At 34.5% G+C, this 18,309-nt stretch overlaps 2 protein-coding genes across 2 annotated transcripts; both read right to left on the bottom strand.

The window, feature by feature from the left end:
• Window positions 1–460: 460 nt before the first annotated feature.
• On the bottom strand, window positions 461–11,163 carry LOC110658784 (sister-chromatid cohesion protein 3). The gene is made up of 22 exons (XM_021816529.2): window positions 10,635–11,163; window positions 10,389–10,545; window positions 9,436–9,548; window positions 9,094–9,186; window positions 8,767–8,930; window positions 8,382–8,618; window positions 8,124–8,268; window positions 7,860–8,038; window positions 6,653–6,798; window positions 6,445–6,572; window positions 5,944–6,117; window positions 5,473–5,634; window positions 5,129–5,329; window positions 4,920–5,054; window positions 4,604–4,807; window positions 4,353–4,497; window positions 4,011–4,117; window positions 3,676–3,810; window positions 3,088–3,353; window positions 2,777–2,901; window positions 1,113–1,385; window positions 461–749 (listed from the first exon to the last, which is right to left on the bottom strand). Exons 1-22 carry the CDS (start codon window positions 10,677–10,679, stop codon window positions 736–738), a joined length of 3,348 nt encoding a protein of 1,115 aa, XP_021672221.2. The 5' UTR covers window positions 10,680–11,163; the 3' UTR covers window positions 461–735.
• Window positions 11,164–11,260: 97 nt separating this feature from the next.
• Window positions 11,261–14,013, bottom strand: LOC110658787 (NPL4-like protein 1). Its single transcript, XM_021816531.2, has 2 exons — window positions 12,750–14,013; window positions 11,261–11,798 (listed from the first exon to the last, which is right to left on the bottom strand). Exons 1-2 carry the CDS (start codon window positions 13,728–13,730, stop codon window positions 11,547–11,549), a joined length of 1,233 nt encoding a protein of 410 aa, XP_021672223.2. The 5' UTR covers window positions 13,731–14,013; the 3' UTR covers window positions 11,261–11,546.
• Window positions 14,014–18,309: the final 4,296 nt, after the last annotated feature.

The raw sequence follows: 18,309 nt of genomic DNA, 5'->3' as shown, positions 1-18,309 counted from the left end.
TAATGGGATTCTCATTGTACTAGCGGAGAGCGAACGAGTGAGGTGCACCGGTAACAAAATTAAAATTTTATTAAAGTTACAAAAAATTACTTTCAAAGTTATTAAATTTTTATTTTTATTTCAACTAGATCTAACTGAACAAGATTTTATACTAATCAACAAGAAATTAATATGGATATTTCTAATAATTTGATCTTGTATTGAGATCTAGCTATTGGTCATGATTTTAAGAGCATTGGCGCTTCCTATCCTCTTTGGTCAGTCAAGTTTGTGCATAGAGAGCTAGCTACTGGATAGCTTCTGTTAGATGTAGTGGTCATCCTTTAGGGTAGATTTCTAATATCCCTGTTCTCTAATTGACCTTGATAGGTTGTATGCTTCCTCTTTATCATGAATGATATTCAACATTTGATTAAAATAAATAAATAAATAAATAAAGAAATTGAGACCTGCCAGCATGTTAATTCCCAAACCAATCCTGTTTACTGTGTGTGGCCGCACAGATACCAGCGCAGCTATATATTAGAGCATCTCCATTACTCCTTTGAGCAGCAGTTCGGGACACAATTTGCATTCATTAGCAGGCATACATATTAATCCTTGCATATCTTTCGTTGAATCCAATACAAACATGATCCGCTCCTAGCCTCAAACAGATGGAGGAAAGGAGTGCAAGATGTACAGGTCAAATCTCATCCACAACTCATGAGCTGTGCCTTGAATATACAGCAATTACTAGTTTGAAGCCCCTGCAAAATAAACAAACTCATTAGGTGAATAGCATTATAAAAAAATTGAAACTTGTAGCAATCACCATTCACACAAACTATACATTTAACATTACATTGAAGACGTGATTTTTCCTGAAGTGTCTTTTATGATTTGTAGGAACAAGTCTCTCTCTCTCTCTCTCTCTCTCACACACACACACACACACACAATTTGCTTAAATTTGTACTGTGGATATTTATCAAACAAATGCCGAAATTCATTTTAGACTTGAGAGCCATACAAGCAACATGATCTGACTACACCATTCTACTGACACCTTAATCACAAAATAGAAAAGAGACTATCAAGCTATGCCTGGCAGGGATAAATGTATTTCATACCTTCTGATGTTTTAGAAGCAGAAACTCCTGCCCTTGCATCTTTTGAAACCTTTAATGACCTCAATTTGGACGACCTCAATGAATGTATCAAAGGAGCCTCTTCCTCTTCCTCCTCATCTTGCTTCTCTTCTTCCTGTGCATCTTCATGATCAGATCCACTAATTGAATCTTCCTCTTCACTTGAACTGTGTTCATTGAAGAGTCTCTTTCCTTCTATGTTCTGCCGCTTCCTTGGGCGACCCCTGCGTCTTACAGCAGTCCCATCTTTCTCATCTGTAACACATCAACATTATTGGCACCACAATACATTCCTAAATCCAATTCCAATTTCATGATCCAAAACACAAACAAAAATTCAAATAGGATGAGATAACATCTATAACAAATTCAGCCTCATGCACGTCCAAGGAAACCCATACCTCAAGCTAAACTATTTTCAGTCTTGGCATCTAATGAAAGAATGAAGAAATTGCTCCCATTAGCTATTCCAGGTACAACTGGATCTTAAGATATTGTAATAATAGACTGAAAGGGTGAGCCTTGATGCAATGGTAAGGTTGCTCCATCGTGATTGAAAGGTCATGGGTTCAAAACATGGAAACAACCTCCTTGCAATGAAAAAGAAAAGTTGTGTACATCACTACTGGCACCTCATAAGGTTATGTGGACAATAACAAAATGGCATTAGATTCCAATGAGACATCTGTGCCTCACAAAAATGCCCATTCTTCCAAGTAGACATAACCGGTAGTCCAGTTCCTGTTAAGGGTTAGTGCTAACCGGGACCAGACTAAAGGCTCCACCCCAATTTCGATTTAATTCGGTTTTGATCAAGTGTAACGGTTAAAATTCTTTTTTTTTTTTCTTTTTTTAAAAGAAAAAAAAAAAGAAAGAAAAAACTGGTTTTGCAAGAACCAAACAGGGTTCTGGTCCAGTTCAAGGTTGGTTTGGTCAATCTGGGTTTTGTCAATTTCGATTCCAGGTTAGACTGGTTTCGAACTGGACTCTGGCCATGACTGCTTCCAAGTTCCAAGGCAACAATCACTGGCATGAAAGTGCTATCATGCACAACTAACACTGCAATCACCATCATCATTGCAACAGCACAGCCTCAGCACATAGATGCCATCAGCACCATTGCCAAATACAGAAACTTAACAACTTGTGGAAACGGATGCATGAATTAAGATATGTGAAAACTTCTAAAAAGATCGAGCCACATGTCCAATCCATGTGATTGATGACTTTTATTGATATTACCAAGGGTTTCTCCATTAAAAATATGTTAGCAATATGTAAAAACAGGAGTGGTTTCTTCCTTAAAGATAAATCTAAAAACTACAATTGACATTGTTTCTCACATTTCAAGCCTCAAAGAAGAAATTTTCCTCTAGAGAACACGATGCCAACATGGAAAGGACAACAAATGAAAGAAGGTGCATGCAAGTAGTCAAGTACACATACAGACAAAGTAAGCAAGTGCACACAGACACACACACAGATGGAGAACAGGATGGGCATTTTCATCAAAACAAGAACAACAGTTGTCTACCTTCATCTGGAAAAAGCACTTAGAACTTAAAAGTAAAATAGTGGTTCAGAGGGAAACCCAAAGAATGCACACATTAAGTTCCAGTCATACAGAAGGTGAACTGCAGGGTTACCTAGCAAACCTTCATTCTTTGCATACTTTTCTCGCAAGCTTTCCACAAATGAGTTATAGGGGCGCCAACCACTGGGATCTTCATCAGTGTTTATATTCACTGTTCGGCTTTGGACATCTTTTAGACTACTTGCAAATCAATGAGCAAAACAGTACCAATAAGTTTTCACAAAACTGTAAAAATCACTAACATTCTACCATTTATTTGTTTGACCACATAAAGGGAGAGAGCACAGATAAGGACAGAGTGCCCTAATCAAAATGAAATTAACAATGCTAGAAGATACCAAAACTAGAGAAAATAATTCTTACACTTCGAGGACATCAGGTGTAGGAAGTTTGGAGACAAAATGAAGCACTGCACTTTCCAGAAAAGACAGCTGTTTCGGAGCGTCTATGAAAGCATATTCAATACCTTCCTTGACAATTTTTAAGATGTCTTCTCTATGCTTGTTCCGAGCAGCACCCATGAACGTTCCAGAAAGTCGAGCAGCCAGATCCTTACACTCCTGAAAAGATTTTCCTGTGAAGGCTCCACCATTGCTTCTAGAAAGTTCCTCCAAATGCCAGTAATGGGCCTAGCAAAAATAGGTAAATCATATAAATATGTGCGTCTTTACATGCATTTTTTACTGAAAATTTCAAAGAAATCTTTTATTTCCAAAAATCCTTATAGTGTGCCTGAAAACATCAAAGGTCTAATACACTCACACAGCTGCTGGCACAAGAAAGAAAAGTATTTTTTTATTATATTTTTTAAAACATGGTGAATATACCAAGAGAAAAACAAGGTGTGTTCAAACAATAAAATAAGGAAAATTAGTAAAGTCATATAATCCTTCTGTCTTTTTTTATGAATGAATCAATGTGATCCACATCACGTAAAGGAACAAGCCATACCCTTTTCAATGCTTCTAAAAAGATATTGGAAATATCATCTTTTTTCTTTAAAACAGTGATTAGATGCTTAACAATCTCTGCTACACTTGTTCCATGCATCACAAAATGAGAAATGATCTCTGGAGCAAGAGATTCCTGCATTAAAAGTAAAAGATACAGTAAGCAAACTAAAAACTGCAGATTATGAGATTGTCACATGCACAATAATGGAATCCCAAGGCAAGAAATTCTCAATCACCATTATTAACATCTCACAAGACTCACAAACCCCACCTTTTACCTCCCAGAAAAGGAAGAAATTGAGTGAGGGAGACATCCAACAGGTGCATGCTCACCTTGGAAACTGTATCAGTAGCAACCAACTTTGCTGCAGCTATCATAACTGCATCTCTATTTGTCTCCTCAATGTACTCTTTGTTTGAGTCTTCATCTTCGGTCTCATCTGTGAAACATATTGAGATAAATATAAAAACGTTAAGAACAAAGAGCGCCAAAGAAGAACATACACATGGATCATGCACTTAAACTTCAATTTTGTCAGGTAAGCAATCTAGTCCTAAACAAAACATGAGGAAGAGATGGTAGACATGAACCAACAACTCTTTAAAAATCTAAAAGACTATGGCTGGCTTTGATGTATTAAAACAACAAAAACAAGAAAAATAAAAATGAGTCACCAGAAATGTTGAGTTGGGGTTCGCAAAGTCTCCAGAATTTTTTAAGAACAGAGGTATCTGAACAATATCCTAAGCTTTCCAGCTTTGTTGAAGAAAAATTTGTCTGTCTGAACAAACACCATGTCTCCGCAAGTATGATACAAACCTGGGGATACCACACTCTTCATCAGATCAAAAAAATTCAATATTATATATCTTTACAAATAGCTTCAGGCTAAGATCATAGATTAAAGCACAAATAAGGAGCTTACTCTGCAAGCTAGCTGATTGGCGTGTTTATCAACTCTCTCTTCTTCAGAAGGGATAAGAAGAAAGCACTCAAGTTCCTCAAACAAGATATTGCGTTTTGAAAGTAGAGAGGATAAGCGTGCTTCAGATACAGTTTCACCGGTCACAATAGAGTGCAGAGACCATGCTACGTGCAAATACATATTGAGAAGCAGAAAACTGACAACCTGGATGAGCAACAGCTATTAAATTATGGCAAAATGCAAGAGCAAATAGATTATGGCTAAGCCTAAGGAAAAAATTTGGAAAAGCACATCTAATAAAGTTCAATTAACACACCTCATCATCCACATTTCTGAAATTGTGGAGATTCCTAACAATATCATCATATAAACTGTCAATTGGTACGGCCCTTGTTAACTGAAGCTCATATAACCTTTTCAAATTTACAAGAAGAGAATATTCATCACCATCCTGCAATTTAAAGCATGTTACATCTCATCCACTTTGTGATCATCAAATGATAAAAGGCAAAGGTAGAAATGTACCACTGCTTCTTTCATTGCAGATCTAAGCTTAGCAATTAGCTCATCTTCAAGATTTTTTAATATATTACAGCCAAAATCTTTTAGCTCCCCTTGACTATCAGTGGAACAAAACTTAATAGCCTTCACACAAGATCTCAGTGCCTCCTTCTCACCATGTTTAAAAAATGCTTCCTTCATGAGCTGAAGAACGTTTTTGAAATTCTGAAAGATGAGAAGAATAAAATGTCAATATCCAAGTTTTGGTTAGTTTGCTGATTACTATGCAAGCTAATCAGCAGTCATCATCAAACTAAGTTGCAAACAAAATTCAATGAATTGCAGAGACGAGAAATTCTTCCACCCACCTGTTCCTGTCTCTTTAGGGAATAAAGCTCCAGGTTCATGTGCATGATTATCTCAACCAGTGATGGTACTTTTGCTTTGTCAGCCATGAATTTCCGTAAAAGCAGAGGGTAGTTCTTCATCATGGCCATTGTAATATCTCTTCTATTGTTTTCAAGTGTTTCCTGACAATTGAAAGAACATTTAATATTTTCTTATAACGTAATAGTAATGCAAACACCATGGTACTGAGATGACATGTACCCATAAGAGAGACAAATGAAGAAAAAATCAACACACTAGAGTTTGAATCCTGAAATCAGATTTTCTGGATAGTGGATCATTCAAACTGAATGTAGAATTTAAAAGGAGATTGCCAATAATTACTGTTCATACAACTAAATTCAAGATTTAGAGGGAATAATAATAATAATAATAATAATAATAATAATAATAATAATAATAATACTGTTTAAAGCCAAGGAATTACACACTTTCTGAGCTTTATTGTAATATTGCTTTCGATTATCAGAAGCTGGAACAATCCTTTCTCCTACAGCCTTACGGACAGATGCAAAAAGAAGCCTAACCAAATTTGTTGCATCATCATCAGTAAGCTCAACCATTGGATTCTCATCCAAGAGCATGGAAATAATGCACTTCCAATCCTGCAAGCAGAGAAAAGATTTGCCATCTTGGAAAGCAAGTTGAATGTACATACAATATTTCCTAGTCATTTTCAATATCTCAGTGCTCTTATTTGATAGTGTACAAAATTTACAGCACAAAACTTATCAACCATAAAAATTCCTTTGTCCAGAAAAGTTATCAGGTGCAGAGTACATTACAGTGCAAGGTGGACACAATGAACCAATTGAAGGTTGGCCAAGGACTAACCCTTCCACTGATTAGGTTATGTCATTTCTACCTTACCAACTTCCTTTTCCACAAACCCAAAGTTTCATTATATATTTTAGAAAGCAATAACAATGTACCTTCATTGCTTTCATGTACTCCCAAACATCATCAATAACATAGATACAGAGGATAGGATCTGTTGAAAATTCCCTTAGAATTTGCAACATTCTGCTGAGATGAACCTCAGAAGAACCATTGTCATTGACTGGAAAAAGATGGTTATGACCATAAATGCTCTATTGCCATGCAATTCATTAAAGCAGAACTAAAGAAACAGAATAAAACCTCTAATGCCAGATTGAGAGCTATTAAACTTTTGAGCAATCAAATGATCATACACCAATTCTCCTATGGCACGTCTGATGTCTGCTGGATCATCAATGAGTAAATCATATAAAGGACCCAAGTCATCATCTGGTAGAAGCTGATGCCTGAAATACATCACAAAGACTATTTTTGTTTTAACATCCAAAGGGTTTGCAAAATGTATATATATATCAGTGTTATTAAAGGCGATAAAAGGTGCCAGGCGAGGTGAGCCCATGGCTCCTCGCCTGGCTGAGGCAAGGCAACTTGAAGGAGGCGCACGCCCAAGATTGCTGAGGCGAGGGGCGCTGGGCAACCAAGGCGTCGCCTGATTGAAGAAAGTCTATTTTCCCTTTTTCTATTTTTTTTAAACAGCATAAAAATACAAAAAAAAAAGAACCCTAAACTCACACCACGAACAGACTTACGGAATGGCACCAGACCAGGTATTTTTCCTTTCTCTCTCTCTGCCCTCTTCACCTTCTTTCTCTCTGTCTCCTCTATTCTTCTTCTGTATTCTTCTCCCCTCTCACCTGTCGTTTTCCTCTCACCAACAGACTTGGAGAACGCCAAATTTTCTCCTCTCCTACTTATTTTCCCTTTTTTTTCTTTTTATTTTTTTTCTTATCTTTTCTATGCTTTCTTCTCTTACAAACAATTACGCCATTTTTATCAAGCAGTAGCACTTTTTTTTTTTTGTTAATTTGTTGTTTCATATTGTTTATTATATGGGCACTGTGATATGCATTTTGTTATTGTCAATTGTTATATGATTTTTTATTAAATGGATATTGTAAACCTCATTTAGAATGGTTAATTAATTTAATTTTAAAATGGTTTAGGTTCCATTAATGGGAAGTTTGATATGCTCCTCTTGGTTTAGGATAAATAGATATTGTGCATTTGCAAATGGTAATTTAATGTGCTTTTTTACTTATTAAACCAGTTAAATGAATGAATTTTTATGTTGGAAGTATATATATATATATATATATATATATATATATATATATTAGGCAATTTAGGTTACAGCGCCTTGCTTCAAAAAGGCGCTCACCTCGCCTCTAGCCTAAGGCCGTGGGATACCTTGTCGCCTTTCCCCTTAATAACACTGATATATATATATATATATATATATATATATATATATATATATATATATATATATATATTGACAGATAGTAACCTTAGTAATTGTTTTACAAGTCCAATGCTGCATACAGCAACAGAGACATCAATGTCATCAGCAAGCTCAATCATCCGGTTGGAAAATCGTTCAGTGAATAGAGTAAGAGTGGGCACATTATCATCCACATCATAAAGATTTTGCAATGCAACGATAGATGCTTTTCTTACACCAGCACTCTTCAAGCACAATAAGACAGAAGCTAGTTATAATTGAGTAGCTTATAATCATAAATAAAAAAGTAAATTGTTTAACATAACTCACTTTATCATTCAATGTCCATCCAAGGTACTTTAAGTATAAATCTTGCAGGAAAAGTGATGGATATGACAAAATCCACACGCCAAGTGACTCAATGCATGACATTCGAATGTTAGGATCAATATCTCGGTACCGATGCACAAATAACCTTCACAAAGTAACAATAAGATATCAAAAGGCTATTCAATAGAAACAGAAAATTTATCACATCAGATACTTTTTCTTTTGGTAATAATAATGACAAGAAAAAACAACTCCTACCCAGTAAATATTTTGCGCATCATGTCCTCTAGCACAACTATCTTTTCATGAGTTGCCGATAACCTTTTATTTAGCGACTCCAGACGAGGTCCCTCAGTTCGTTTCTTCTTTTCAGCATTAAGCTGCCTCTGAGTAGTTTCTCGCTGTGCTCCAAGTGTTTTTGCAACTGTTATGAATGATGTTACAAGTTGAAGGCCCATCAAGGAAGCAATCTGACGATAAACTCTTGGAGGAGTGCTGCTTAGTGTTAACACCATAAACATTGAACCAACTTGAGTTCATAAATTCAGCCAAAATTTGGGACATTTTGTGTGTGTGTGTGTGTGTGTGTGTGTGTGTGTGAGAGAGAGAGAGAGAGAGAGAGAGAGAGAGAGAGAGAGCTAACCATGACAATGCTATTATGTAATCCATACATTTATCAAACAAAACCTTATCAAATAAGGGTCCATTCTGGCACTCAACTACCATATTGTCCCAAAATGAGACAAGGTTCTCTTTGAAGTTCTTGAAATCCTTCCTCTTTGAGCTTTGATAATCTTCAACTTCCCCCTAATTAATCAAGAAAGGAATTAAGTAAACACTCTAGTCACAACATCTGAATGCATGATCTAGATAAATTCTTTAGTTGAATTTTCAGAAAAGTATTCTATAAAGAGGTTTAAAACAATTGAAACAGGAAAGTGCATAAAGAAATTCAGTAGAAGTAAGATACTTTTCTGGCAAGATTGACAAGAGCAACGACAACATCATCAACATCAGTCTCATCAAGCAACTCTTCCTTGATATAAAATTTAGCTCCACATGCCTGTACAGTTGTACACGCTATTAGTACAAAATCAGATAAAGAGAGAGATAAATGCAATAGCGAGCTTGAAATTCCCGAGCAAGGTTATGTTTCACTAAGCAAGTAAGGATCTTATAAAATTTGTAATTCATCTATACAGTGTGCACATTTATATATTTATTTCTTTCATCATCTTTCAAATGAAATGAATTTCAATTGGTGGTTCTTTTGTTGTTTTGTATCTCCAGTTTTCATAACTTTTAAAATTACCTCAAACAGCATGGTCAAGAGTTCAACAATTGCAAGTTTTGGATCCTTTTCATAGTGCTCAACCCAAAGCTTCACCATTTGGGGAATCTGCTTCCCACTACCTTTGATACCCTCTGCAGAAAGGTGATCAACATGCAAAATCCATAGAGGAAAAGGGAAAATTCTAAGCGAAACACATCTACCAGAGAAAAACACTAAACAAGAACAAAGAACCAAATTCTAGCAAGCAAAGTGCCTTTTAAGAATATTTGTAAACTCAAATTCTACAGCCCACATACACATTCATGTTTGGAGTCGGCAGACATTAACTACAGCCACAAACCTCCATAGCAATGACAGATGCTAGGCAAACAATACAAACCCCCCCCCCCACCTTCAGCATCTTTTGTAAACGGGGAATATTCAATATTGGATAAATAGTGGTCCAAGATGGGGTAGCAGTTCTAGGAAAGCAGATTTATTCTAATTGGTCGGTATTGCGGCAAAATTTTCACTAGAACTCCACAAGAAAATTATGGTTGAGTTTATTGAGATTTCCTTTCCTTTTAAAAAAAAACACTAAGAAATTCCCTCACGATTTTGCTCAAATCATACTATTGTATGAAAAACACCCATTATAGCTAATACAAACCGCTTATATTCCATAATTATTCAAATTTATAGCCTGAAGATTAGGACACATGGGTAGACAAACAGGTTCACCAGCTTTATGACCACAGAGAAAAGAATCATAAGACATATTATTCATTAAAACCACTTGTAATGGTGATATAATTTTGCCCCAAACATGATGGCAAAATCTTGAGTGGCTAAACATTTTCTTATTCCTAGTTCCCAAATCATGCAAACAAGTCCGCACTGATGAATTCTCATCAAGATATGAATAGAGATTTCAAATTTTAACAAATTAACCGTAATAGATTCTAAAGTAATAAAAACTAAAAGGTAAGTACCAATCAAGCTTTGGTCGGACTTTTGCGCTTCTGAATCTCGGCTCCGTTTAGCTTTAGGACGAACCTCACCGAAATCGTCGGGAGATACCTCTCGCTCCGCCTGATTGGGGCCTTCATCACTTGTTTCTTGGTTGTGAATGCGAGGCCTACCTCTCTTCTGTTAAAAGAGAAAAAAGAAGAGTTCAAATAATACACACATGCGAAGATGCCAGTATAGAAAGAAAGAAAGAAAGAATTGAGACTGACAGGCCGGGCACGGGATGATTCGGGATCTGGGGGTGTGTCGTCCATGAGCTAGGGTTTGGGTAAAAGGGGAAAAGAAATTGAACTGAGAATGGAGATTTTCAGAGGGAGAAGGAATGAGTAAAGTGTGACTGGGAGAGCTAAAGATTTGCCCAAGTCATTCAGAAACAGAAATGGGAAATCTCCCGCCAAATGACGCACCGCCTTCTTTTTCCTTTTTTTTTTTTTTCCTTTTTTAGGGTTTTGAGCGTCGCGGTAGCACTCTACCTGCAGCCACCGGCTTTGTGTAACGTTGTCCGTCTGGGAATGGATGTGGCCGACACTCGTATTGCAAGACTCATTTCCTTATCTTTTTTCACGTTTATAAATATGACTACTTATTGAGATCGAATCCCTGTGAACGCTACATAAATATTTCTCGTAAATTTTATTTTACTTTTCTCATTTTTATAATCAACCTACACGAACCAGACAATAAAATTTTTATTCATTATGAGAGATGTTATCGAATCAATTTTTATATGAACAATTTTAAAAATACTCTCTCTCCCACGTTTGATTAAAAATTCTATAAGAGACGAGTGAAAACCAATGGCCCCATACACACATATCCCAGGAATAGTGGAATCTAAAAGCTGACAAATTCATGAGATATTTTTCTCCACCGCAATTCAAGCCCAAACACAACAGCATTCCAAACCCAAACACAGCACCATCAGATCCCAACAAAGGCAAGGCCGTACATATAGACACTGTGTGTAATTTTAGGTCGCTGGGTCACAAATCCCCTATTTGCCACCAAGTAGCAGCAGAAATCAATACAGATTGCCCCAGGACCCCAATTATGTGATCCAAATTTGCAATTTTTGCAATTTTATGAGACTAACACAAGGGGATAACATGCCTCTTTGCAATTCAAGAAGTATTTGCCATGGAAACAATTATGAGCTGGTAACCTTCAGGGACTGTTGTCTGTTTTTGCACACACTCTGCCAATGCAGGAACATCATTGAGATCTAGAAACCTGGCCACAAAGAGCAGCAGATGAAAATCAGAAATTCTTTTCACAAATGGAAGATTCTTTGTACGGTCCAGATGATTCTTCAATGCCCTCACTGTGACTTGGCCGATCCTGTTCTCAATGGGAAAGGATGATGATAGAGGACCCTGCATTCAATAAGCCATAAAAAAGGTCATCAAAGCTCTTTAAAACATGCAAAGCAAATAATATCATCAAAGGAAGAGAGAGAATCATCCAGATTTGTGATGTTACTATTAATATTTTGCACAATTATTATGATACAGAAAGAAGAATGACAAGCAAACGATGCAATCATATGTTTAGTAGTGTTCCCTCTTCATGCAGCACTAAATTAACTCAATATTTTCTTCCTGCTCCACGCTGCATCACTATCAACGCTAAAGCTTCTTTCTATGTGCCAAAAGGGAACAGAAGTTACTCCTGGTTAATGTCCAATAATAACAATCTGAGAGAACCAGGTCATTAACTCATAGTCGTAGTATTATCACATATTGTTGTACAACAAACTAGTAGCGAAGAATATTTGAAATAAAGATAAAACACCTTTTCCCCAAAAGAGGATTATGTAACAACTAGCTCTAAAGCATCCTATAGTGAACAACAGACAATGTTCATCATGAAACCTCAACTTGATCAAATTCTTTTTTGTTGTAGTTTACTCTCATTTTCCTTATTCTTTGTTTGGTAAGTTTTGAATTCTTTCCTTTACTACAAATAGGATATTATTCAAACTTGATTCATGATAGCCTTGATATGAAATTAATCCAGTGTCAAGGAACGCCTCGAATGATATGAAGTAAATCCATGGCCCAACTGCTTAAGTTAATGAAAATACTATCTATCCTGTCTTAACCATCATCGTTATAAAGCTACATGTCGTAAAGCTCACCAAAGCAAAGAACAAAGGCGTAAAATTAACCATTGAATACCAATTAATAAACGCAATGCTATAAAAGCAAAATTGAGCATAACCAAGCATAACAAAAGTCGAACGACAAAGTAGAACTCATCAAAAAATCAAAATGATGAAATAAAAATTAGAAGATAGACAAGCAGAATAGAGAAGCAAAACGTACCATGTGATCGAATATCTTAACCACGACCAAGAAAAAATCATTATCAACCTCACCAATATCCTTTCCTCCAACAACAACATCCTTCTTCATTTTAGACAACTTAGGATCCATACCCTCCCCAATCTCTGTCTCGAACCACTTTTCCTTGAGAAGTTTAATGCATGTATCACTCATCTGAAACGCCTCGAAATGTACATCGGCTCCCCCATCTTCATTCACTTCCAGTTTTACCACCGCTGTCACCCACTCCTTCAATTCACTCTCGGCATGAAGTTCCACTGCCTGCAGAACCTCTCTGTTGGACAAAGTATAATCTTTCTTGTCCTGCGTTATCGTCTGTGTAAATATAAACCCCACTTTCCTCATCCCTAAACCTGCTGCTATAGCATCCACCAAATTCTCTTCCTGGGGATCCCTTAAAAGCATCAGAATTTCCTCTGTAGTCTGCTGGGGCGGCTCATATATAAAATTCACCTCCACTTTTCCTTCCTCGGACACAGTTCCATACATAAATCCACCTCTTTTCACAGCAAAAGCAAGCTTCTCGTTAACATACAGTTGGAAGGCATTGGCACAATCCTGATCGAATGACACGCATTCACAATGAGGATTTTCTTGTCTGGTAATTCGCATTTGTCTGGCAATTAGGTCGTCCATGGTCATTTTGCGGCCGAAGGACCCAGCGGGATGAATGGTGGGTCCTGTAATGGTTCTCTCACCCTCATAGGCTAAGAAGACAATAGAGCCATGGGCAATGTTTAGGGAAGAAATAAGGGTATTGGGGTCAGACATATCGGTGAATTTGAGAAGATCCAAAGGGGATTTAACCAACAGTATGTTTTGATTTGTAGATAGGGTTTGGTTATGGATTGGGATTTGAAGCTGCTTTTGAATTAGACTTTTGAGCTGGGAAACGGTAATGTTGGGGCTGTCGATGGAGACGCGCTCGACGCCATCTCTGCTACGGATTCTAAGTATCATCTTGGTAGCGATGATTAAGAAATAGGCGGCCAATTAAGACCTGTAGATTGAAAATTTTTGAAGGGTTTTGGTTTTGGGGTTTTATGGAGGGAACTAAGCGCAGAGAGTATGAAGCCTTTTGTGGAGATTGCTAAGCTTGATGTGGAAAAGGAAGAAGAGGACACGGAAGGGAAACTGAGGAATGATGCCGTTGCGCAACATTTTCCCGGTTTCACTGGAAATCTGGAACTCACCCAGTAAACCCAATTCGTAGGCCGAAACCTCCTTATGCCCAGTTGCAGGCTTAAATAATTTTATCATTTTTTTTTTAACAAAAGTGGTATTCAATTTTAATTTTAAATCAATTTTAGTTTTTTATTTGATAAAATAGCTAAAATTATATTTATATTGAAATATAATCAAATTTATAAGGTTGTCAAAGTTTGTTGAAAATTTTGCTGAAATTTGATAATATTGATCTCCATGGAAACACTGCAAAACACATTAAATAAAGTTTATTAAAATGGTTTTTTCTAACGGGTATAAAAATGTATCCGTTAACATTTATCTAATACATTTTATTTGTATGAAAATTATAATTTTAATAATAATTTATATAAAAAAATACCTTAAATATATATAAATTATATTTAATAAACTATAAAATATAATTTTTCATGCACATTAAGTAAATCTTAAAAAATATATATTTGCATTTTTAGGAGAAATTGTATTAAAATTTAATGCTAAATTAATAAATATACATGAGTATAACTAAATTGCTTATTCTCATTCGAATTTTCTAAGAGGTGAATTTTTACTTAAGATGAAATTAATAAGCCAGTTAAAATAATGCATTTGAGTAATTGATTTTTTAAAATTTTGATATAATTCAATTTCTTAAAAGAACAGTGTAGGAATTAAGAGAAAAATATGGAATAAAACTTGAATTTGCCATTGAGTTTTTGTCTAAATTAATTGAAATCTTTTTTATTTAAGATTAACTATGTCTAATTTTATTTTTTAAATAATTAGATAATAATTTCTCTAGTTTTTATTAATAAAATATTAATTTTATTACTTTTAAATATCAAATTTTATTTAATATTTTAATAAAAATAAAAATAGAAAAAAGCAAAAACTAATAACATTTCTTTCAAACCCAAAACACAAATCAAAATTAAGAATACAAATATTATAGTGAAGAATATCAATATGTATTTAAACAACAAGAAGCAATAAATTAAGAACATAAAAATCAAGACAAATTTGAAAATTTCCCTTTTTTCACTTTCTTTATGGACCCATTTTACAATGAAATTTTCTAACAAATACGCGAAACAGACCCAGAAATCTCAAAATTGATATTTATCGAAAAAAACTAATAATTTAACCAAATGCAAGAATTATGAGGCGTAATAATACAATAATTGATCAAATTCACATAGATCAGATTTGGGAATCTTACAATTAAGCAACTAGACTCAATAAATGGCCAATTTAACACCTTCAATGACTGCACCCACACTAGCTACAGACCCATTTTTCCTTAAAATCTGACACTACTTGTTAACCCACCTTCAAATTACAAAGGGAAGAGTGGCACGATCTGGAGACACGATGACATGAGGGAACAAGCGGCTGAAGATTCCTCGACGCCATCGCTGGTGGCTTTTGAATCTCTCTTGCGTTATCGTCATTCAATAGCATACCATATGAATCGATATAAGTTCGAGGGACGCGCGCTATAATATGATTTGGGGAGGTTAGGTTGTTGGAAATTGATGATGAAAAATTATATGATTGTAAGATGTAATTGGAGGTATGGAGTTGAATTATTAATTTCATGGCATAATTTTGAAAAAAAAAATAATAATAATAAAATTTTTAGAGAAATTAATTTAATTAAATTTAAATAAAATTTTGTTTTGTTTAAATTTAATATGACCAGTTCTTAAACGAGTCTAATTAATTTTAATTGAGCTTCCTGGAATTTTAAATGAGATCCATTTAATTTATTTTCTGAAAATTAAAATAACAAAATATCTCTCTCCTCCTTGGCCCCACTCTCTTCCTCGCTCCCTATTGTTGTCACCCTCTTTCCCTCGAACACATCACCCATATTCTAGTCTCACCCAAATTCCTCACTCCCTATTGGTGCCTTCCATTTTTTTCTGTTGGTTGAAACACCTTACCCATATCCCAGTCTCATTCGCACCTCTCTCCCAAAACCCTATAAATACCCCACTATAAAATGGAAGAAGGGGAGGTGGGGGGGAAAGAGGGAGAGAAAATTCAGAGCTATTTAGAGATATTTTAGAGCTATAGGAAATTTAGAGATATTCAAGACTCTTTGAATTCTTCCTTTTTTTTTCCAAGAAGATTTTCATACAAGATTTCTGGTAGGTCAATTTTTATTGGTTTCTTTTCAAGAACTATGCCACGCAATATTTTAATTCTACGTTCTTTGTCTTCAATTTATCTTGTATGTTTATATAGATCATGTAATCATATTTAATTTGAGGGGATAAACAACTTTGCACATATTCAGTTTTTGATCTCTCAAGTTTTTATTATTTTTTGTTATTTTTTGAATCTGTAAAAATTTTAGGAAAATTATATTCCTATTATTCACGAAATTCTATTAATTTTATGCTCAATAATTATTGAAAAAAGCTTTTGTATTTTGTAAGTTATAGCTGTTTGAAGTTAGAGTTACTGTAAAATTCGATTTGTAAGATACCCGACTTGTGGAGCCCATATCTCTCTTGTTTCTTAATATTTTTGTGTAAATCTAGTGTATAAAATTAATTTCAGAATCTTATGAATCTTTTCCAATTGGTTTTGCATTCATATCTATTGTGGTTAATGAGTTATGAATTTTATAAAAAAATAGTACGATTCTATCATTTAGAAAAATTACGATTTATGTAGACCATTCGGCTAGGGTTTTGTTTGATTTATAAATTTTATGATCTTGTATGATATGTAGGCTGTCTTCTATAATTTTTTTTATGATTTTTAGGCATGTCTAACTATTTTAAAAAAATCGAATTTCTTGCTACCATCAATCTGCCAGAATTTATAAATTGTATATTTATGCATATTCTTGTATTTCTTTAGTTTTAATTGATATTTGATATATTTTTCTGTGTTCTTTTAATTCAATAAGTGTTATGAAGTGTTTTGATCATGTTAGAAGACTTAGACCATTAGGTAGTTGTAACTAATTAGGAATCTTAACCCTTTAAGAGACTAAAGTTAGAATCCAATGTAAATTGTTATTAATATTTATTTATTTTATTTATTTCTTTTATTTTCTTTAGTTCTTTATTTTTTATTACAAACAAAATTGGTAAATAGCCCTAAGATAATTACCAAAGAGAGCATTTGCGTGGAGCTTATGTGGAGGTAAACGGGAGTAAGCCAGGGATATCATTGCCATACTAGAAGAGAATACCATTTTTTAAGGGTAGCTTGCCCCAATGATAACTGCATTTACCAACAGGTAAGTAGCCTTAAACTCCTCGAATAACCATTGGCATGAAATTATAGTAATAATATAATTTTTATTTGGTAAATTAAAATTAACTTTATTTTTAATTTAATTGACTTTTACATGTAATTAATTTAAATAAATACTTTGTAAATTAAAATTAATCATGTTTGTAAATTAAACTAACCTTGGCATGTACAATAAATTCAATTTAATACTTAGTAATTATAAAATAAATTTGTATGTTATAAATCTTTATTAGGTTGTGATTGTTTAGGGCTTATGTGATATTAGAATAAATTACACATGTACATAATTAACTTAGTTTAATTATCATTAGGGTAACTTGGTGAAAATTAATTAATTAGGTTAAATAGAAATATAGGGTTATTTGAAATTGAATTTATTTGTAAATTAAATTATCAATAATAAATTAATTTTAATCATATTTAAATATTATTTAAATAATTAGCAACCTCATAGATAGGAATTACTTGTACATGAAAATTGTGTGTAAACAACAACCTTTTTGTGAATTATTTGCGTATGTAGGATTATAATTGCATTTTTAGGATAAAGTTTAATAAATGAATAATAAACAATACTTATAAAAACATTAGTAGAAGACTGTCACTCAAATTAACGAGGTTAAACCAGGCGTAAAGGGTGCCTAACACCTTCCCCTTACGTACCCACTATCCCGAACATAGACATTGAGCTATGGTAATAACGGTTGTGAAAACTCTGTAAAGAGTAAGTTGCTATCCATGACCCTCGAAATAAACACTGAATATGTCTCAGTTATCACCCGGGTGGTGATTCCTGTCTATTTATGCATTTGTGACATAAATCCTTAATACTGTGGTAGTGTTATAAGAAGACGATACTTACCAGTGGTTTGATTCTATTATGATTGTATGAAGTACTGTTTAAGGAGGTGGTACTTAAGTGAGACCATTGTGACTCTACTATATTTCCTAGGCATTACCAGGTATATTTTATATAATTATAGTGGATGATATTTCGCCTCACGCTCCCTCCTACATAGGTTATGTATGGGTTTTCTAAATTTTAGGGGTTGGATCATTAAATTTTTTATTTTAA

This window comes from Hevea brasiliensis, chromosome 9 (genome assembly GCF_030052815.1).
Source record: "Hevea brasiliensis isolate MT/VB/25A 57/8 chromosome 9, ASM3005281v1, whole genome shotgun sequence".
Taxonomy (NCBI): domain Eukaryota; kingdom Viridiplantae; phylum Streptophyta; class Magnoliopsida; order Malpighiales; family Euphorbiaceae; genus Hevea; species Hevea brasiliensis.
This window is presented reverse-complemented; position numbering and strand designations above follow the sequence as displayed.